This window comes from Colobus angolensis, unplaced genomic scaffold, assembly GCF_000951035.1.
Source record: "Colobus angolensis palliatus isolate OR3802 unplaced genomic scaffold, Cang.pa_1.0 Scaffold65, whole genome shotgun sequence".
Taxonomy (NCBI): Eukaryota; Metazoa; Chordata; class Mammalia; order Primates; family Cercopithecidae; genus Colobus; species Colobus angolensis.
The window spans coordinates 2,722,332-2,728,486 of record NW_012120154.1 but is presented as its reverse complement, the minus strand read 5'-3'; the positions used below and the strand labels follow the sequence as shown (position 1 = coordinate 2,728,486).

At 49.5% G+C, this 6,155-nt stretch overlaps 1 protein-coding gene across 1 annotated transcript in view; it reads left to right on the top strand.

Annotated features, from left to right (window-relative positions):
• The window catches only part of CBY1 (chibby homolog 1 (Drosophila)), a 20,305-nt gene extending 14,228 nt beyond the window's left edge, over positions 1-6,077 (top strand). Inside the window, exons 4-6 of the mRNA XM_011964222.1 lie at positions 3,120-3,225; positions 3,305-3,423; positions 5,379-6,077. Of these exons, the coding sequence (XP_011819612.1) occupies positions 3,120-3,225; positions 3,305-3,423; positions 5,379-5,456 (303 nt within the window). The 3' untranslated portion in view covers positions 5,457-6,077. The remainder of the gene's footprint in view (positions 1-3,119; positions 3,226-3,304; positions 3,424-5,378) is intronic.
• Positions 6,078-6,155: the final 78 nt, after the last annotated feature.

Here is a 6,155-nt window from a genome sequence, read left to right as displayed (position 1 = left end):
TGAGATGGAGTCTCACTCCTGTCCCACAGGCTGGGGTGCAGTGGCGCGATCTCGGCTCAATGCAACCCCCACCTCCCAGGTTCAAGCGATTCTCCTTCCTCAGCCTCCTGAGTAGCTAGGATTACAGCTGTCCGCCACCATGCCTGGCTCATCTTTGTATTTTTAGTAGAGACAGGGATTCACCATGTTGGCCAGGCTGGTCTCCAACTGCTGACCTCAGGTGATCCACCTGCCTTGGCCTCCCCAAGTGCTAGGATTAACAGGCGTAAGCGACCGCGCCCAGCCAGCATTATCGAATTTGACTTCTACTTTATTCTGTGACCTTTTCCTACAGAGCTGGCTGTGCAGATTGGCCATGTCTTCACCGAAAGCGAGCAGGGTTGAACAACAAGGCTGTGGGGGCTGAGCATTCATTCCAGGCTTCAGGTCTCAGAGTCTGTTGTCTCCTGTTCCCAGTGAAACAGGCTTCAGGTCTCAGAGTCTGTTGTCTGCTGTTCCCAGTGAAACAGGCTTCAGGTCTGAGTCTGTTGTCTCCTGTTCCCAGCGAAACAGGCTTCAGGTCTCAGAGTCTGTTGTCTCCTGTTCCCAGTGAAAATCATGGTGGGGGCAGCCCCGCTGTGGCCCAGAGCTGGGCATTCTGTGGAGCAGGCCAGGCAGAGGCTTAGGCTCTCAGTTTCTGGTGCCCCCAGGCCTGAGGCTCCCTTTTCTCACTGCCACGTGTCAGAGATGCAGATACACCTGGCGGTCCCTCTGGAACATCCTCTGTCCAAACCCCACACAGTGTAAGAGCAACAGCGTGCTTACGTGACATTTGTTTCTGACCATGACTTGAAGTCGGTCCTCCCCTACGTTGTTTTCCACCTTCTGACAGGTACTTGTAAGCCTTGGGAGGGAAAAAGGCCTCCACAGCACTCCGTGTGGTCTCTGGTTCCCCATTATTATAGGATAACGACTCAGATCTTGGGAGTGGCACAGATGACCCTTGGTGGCCTCACTCCAGCTCTCCTTCCTGCCCTTGCTCTCTGCACACCCTGGGCTGCAGCTGCCCAAGCCCCGTGTGAGCCTCCTCTGTGCACGCTACTCCTTTTGCCTAGAATGTTCTTCTCTATTAATTCAAGCGCTATTGATTGATACCTTTCTGTGTGCCAGGCACTCTCCTAAGCACTGGGCATGCAGAAGTGGGTGAAGGAGGGGAGAGGGAAAACATCAAATCCCTGCTTTCATGGGGCAGATATTTTCATGGAAGGCTACAGAAAATAAGCAAATTTATATCAGATGGCGATACATGCCAGACAGCAAAACAAAGCATAGGCCTGGGATGGGGTGTGGCTGAACACTGGGGATGGAGCTGTCATTTTCAACAGGGTGGTCAGGAAGGCCTGACTGAGAAAGGGACATTTGAGCACTTACCTGAAGGTCTCTGCCTGTTGAGCAGGGGCAGAGCTGGTTGAGGGCAGAGCTGGTCATTCCCATCCCTGGATACCCAGTACCGAGTCCTGAATCGGGGTGCGTGCTCAGTGAGTTGTAGAAGTGAATACATAGGCCAGGCGCGGTGGCTTATGTCTGTAATCCCAGCACTTCAGGAGGCTGAGGTGGGCGCACCACTTGAGGTCAGGAGTTTGAGACCAGCCTGGCCAATGTGGTGAAACTCTGACTCTACTTTAAAAAATACAAAAATTAGGCTGGGTGCGGTGACTTATGTCTGTAATCCCAGCACTTTGGGAGGCTGAGGTGGGCAGATCACAAGGTCAGGAGTTCGAGACCAGCCTGGCCAATATGGTGCAACCCTGTCTCTACTGAAAAATACAAAAATCAGCCGGGTGTGGTAGCGCACATCTGTAGTCCTGGCTACTGGGGAAGCTGAGGCAGGAGAATCACTTGAACCTGGGAGGCAGAGGTTGCAGTGAGCCAAGACTGCGCCACTGCACTCCAGCCTGGGCGAAAGAGTGAGACTCCATCTCAAAAAAAAAAAAAAAATAATAATAAATTAGCTGGGTATGGTGGCACATGCCTGTAGTCTCAGCTATTTGGAGGCTGAGATGGGAGGATCACTTGAACTCGGGAGGAGGCAGAGGTTGCAGTGAGCCAAGACTGCGCCACTGCACTCCAGCCTGGGCGAAAGAGTGAGACTCCATCTCAAAAAAAAAAAAAATAATAATAATAATAAATTAGCTGGGTATGGTGGCACATGCCTGTAGTCTCAGCTATTTGGAGGCTGAGATGGGAGGATCACTTGAACTCGGGAGGCAGAGACTGCAGTGAACTGAGATGGCGCCACTGTACTCTAGCCTGGGTGACAGAGCGAAACTCCATCTCAAACAAAAAAAAGAAAAGAAAGAAAAGGAATGAATATATAAATTGTACTCTCGCTTGTTAAGAAGCAACTCCTCCTCCTCCTAATTGTTAGAATTTATGTCTTTTCCACAACATATGTAGCTCCATATTAAGCAAATGAAACTTATTATATTTAAAAAGGATCTTTTACTTAACAATTTATAGTAGGACTGCTTAAACTATTAAGTGTCAACTAGGTGTAAAATAATTCAATTTAGGCCGGGTGCGGTGGCTCAAGCCTGTAATCCCAGCACTTTGGGAGGCCGAGGCGGGCGGATCACGAGGTCAGGAGATCGAGACCATCCTGGCTAACACGGTGAAACCTCGTCTCTACTAAAAAATACAAAAAACTAGCCAGGCGAGGTGGCGGGCGCCTGTAGTCCCAGCTACTCGGGAGGCTGAGGCAGGAGAATGGCGTGAACCCGGGAGGCGGAGCTTGCAGTGAGCTGAGATCCGGCCACTGCACTCCAGCCTGGGCGACAGAGCGAGACTCCGTCTCAAAAAATAATAATAATAATAATAATAATAATAATAATTCAATTTATACATTTCAGCATATATAGCTTTTCTAGAAACATCTAATGTATAAAACAGTATATTTTTTATCTCATAATTAAACTTTTGCTGTACGTCATTTGATTTTATGGCCTTTAAAACAATCATTAAAGGTGCCAGGTAATGATTAGAGAAATGAGTTGTTGGGGTCATATTGTTGGCGGAAGAGGAACTGGGATGAGGGCGTGTTCTGGGCCTGCTGAAGTCGTCACGTAGCATCTCGCCCACAGTTGGATCGGTCAGCCCGGGAGGTGGAGCTGGGCTTGGAATATGGATCCCCCACTATGAACCTGGCAGGGCAAAGCCTGAAGTTTGAAAATGGCCAGTGGATAGCAGGTGAGCTGCACTTCCTGCCATTTGTCAAACAAGTTTGTAGGAGGAAGCCCTCCTTTAACTGGTTCTGTCCTTCCTCCAGAGACAGGGGTTAGTGGCGGTGTGGACCGGAGGGAGGTTCAGCGCCTTCGCAGGCGGAACCAGCAGTTGGAGGAAGAGAACAATCTCTTGCGGCTGAAAGTGGACATCCTGTTAGACATGGTGAGGCAGGTGACGGGCAAGAGATGCCTAGCTTTTCTTTTGGGGAGGCTCCACCTGGAGTCATTTAATCCAACAGGTATCTCCTCAATGCCAGTTTGGCCAGGTATGTTGCTTTGTGTCCAAAGACACACTCAAGAAACAAGACGCAGTTCTTGCCCTCACAGTGTACAGGCAGGTGAACCGTAAGCAGAATTAGAGTGGTAAGGACCCAGTTGGAGTCTGCACAGGATCTGCATAGCACACGAGGGAGAAGTTAATTCTGTCAAGTCAGGAGAGCTTCCCAGAGGAAGGGATATCTGAGCTGAATGTGGAAGGATAATGGCAGGAATGGAGGTTGGATGAAGGCATTCCAGGAAGAGGGGAAGAGCCGGCTCATGGCTTGGAAGTGTCTCATACCAAGTAGGCATTAATCAGTGCCCCACACAGACCTGCTGAGGGGCTCACACTGCATTAGCGTTGGTTTCTTGTGACTGTTAAAAATCCAGCAACCCATTGGGCCTAGAGGAGCCTGTGAAGGTTCAGAGGCAGGAGAGCATACACTGTAGTGGTTAAGAGCACACGCTCTGGAGTAAAATGACCTGGGTTCCTCGCCCAGCTCTGCTGCTGACTGACTGCTCTGTGACTTAATGTCTTCAGTAATAAATGGCATAATAGCTAATTGTGGTGGTGCCTCCCTGTAGTCCCAGCTACTCAGGAGGCTAAGACGGGAGGATGGCTTAACCTCAGGAGTTTGAGACCAGCTTTGGCAACAAAGTAAGACCCTGTTTTTTTTTTTTCTTTTTAAAAAAGAACTAGGTTGGGCATGATGGCTCACACCTATAATCCTAGCATTTTGGGAGGCCGAGGTGGACGGGTCACAAGGTCAGGAGTTCGAGACCAGCCTGACCAACATGGTGAAACCCTCTCTCTACTAAAAATACAAAAATTAGCCGAGTGTGGTGGCACGCACCTGTAATCCCAGCTACTCAGGAAGCTGAGGCAGGAGAATTGCTTGAACCCAGGAGGCAGAGGTTGCAGTGGGCTGAGATTGTGCCACTGCACTCCAGCCTGGGTGACAGAGTGAGAATCTGTCTCGGAAAGAAAAAAAGAAAAAGACTGACATTTTAGGCTGGATGGTTTTTTATTTTTATTTACTTATTTATTTATTTAAGACAGAGTCTCGCTCTGTAGCCCGGGCTGGAGTGCAGTGGCATGATCTCTGCACACTGAAACCTCTGTCTCCTGGGTTCAAGTGATTCTCCTGCCTCAACCTCCCGATTAGCACCCGCCACCATGCCTGGCTAATTTTTGCATTTTTAGTAGACATGGGGTTTCACCATGTTGGCCAGGTTGGTCTCCAACTCCTGACCTCAGGTGATCTCCCTGTCTCGGCCTCCCAAAGTGCTGAGAGTATAGATGTGAGCCACCACGCCCAGCCTGGATGTTTTTTTAAAAAATGAGCATAATCGTAGTATCTACCTTACAGTGAGTTAGTATAAGCAAAGCACCCAGCCTGGCCGACAGAGTGAGACCCTGTCTCAGAAAACAAACAAACCAAAAAACAAAAACAAAAAAACCCTAAGGAGGAGAGTGGCGTTCTTTTTCCAGCATTTTCTCCCCTCATCCCCCTTATGGGAGCTACAGCTTAGAATCAATTTAAACTGTAATCCCTTAGCCTTAGGATCACCAGTATCTGCCTTGACATCCTCTGAGACCTGCTGTCCTTCGTGCAGGGAGTGCCATGCCCTCGTGGGTGACAGTGTGCTGACAGAGTGGACTGTGAATATTCTTCAGGGACTTGTGGTCCTGGGCCATCCGGGGTTGCATTCTATCCCATTTCAGAGGGTTTCCCACTATGGAGGCCAGCAGTGTCAGAGAAGTGCCAGGGGACCTTTCCTCCGCGTGTAGGGCCAGCCTTGCCAACCTGAAACATCTAGAAATGTGCTGCTTACTAACAGCTGCTGCTTTACTTTCAGCTTTCGGAGTCCACTGCCGAATCCCACTTAATGGAGAAGGAACTGGATGAACTGAGGATTAGCCGGAAGAGGAAATGAAGACCCCAGAGACATTTATTGGGGAGTAGGATGTAGCTAAGTGTTTGTTTTTTTTTTTTTCCCAGACCAGTGGATTCGGTCCTGGGAGAGAGTATCATATAATGGGACCCACAGGCACTGGCACCCTTGGGTTGGCAATAGAAGGTGACATGGAATGGAGAAAACCAAGATTCCAGATGGGGACAGTAACTGGAAGGTGCTTCAGATGCACTGCCTGCGGATGCCAGTCTGAAAACCAGACCGCATGGAGGCCTGGGACTGCTGATGAGCCTTTGGGTGCTCTCCACACACAAGATTGCAAACACACATGTCCCAGAATAGCTCTGTTGGGCCCTGTTGGGAGAAGCGGCTGGAGTTCATTCTCTCACCCCCTTACATTAGGGTTTGGGGTTTGGCAGCAGTTCTGTAGAGCTCTGTGTTGGGGGTCATGGATGAGTGGCTCTCTTGGCTCTTAAAGGCAGGCCTCTCTCCTTGCCTTTAAAGAATCCTCCTTCCTCACACCTGGCCTCCTCTGGCTTCAGCTTCTCAGCAGCAAGCACCAGCCTTCCACAGCAACACTGTATTTTTATGCTACTTTCCTGTTTGCACTACTATTTTTATTAAATGATGTTAAATAATCTCTCTGTGACCAAAGTGACTAAAAAGAGAACCATGAGTTCCTCAAGAAGTAAATGGAGCTGGCCAGGCATGGTGGCTCAC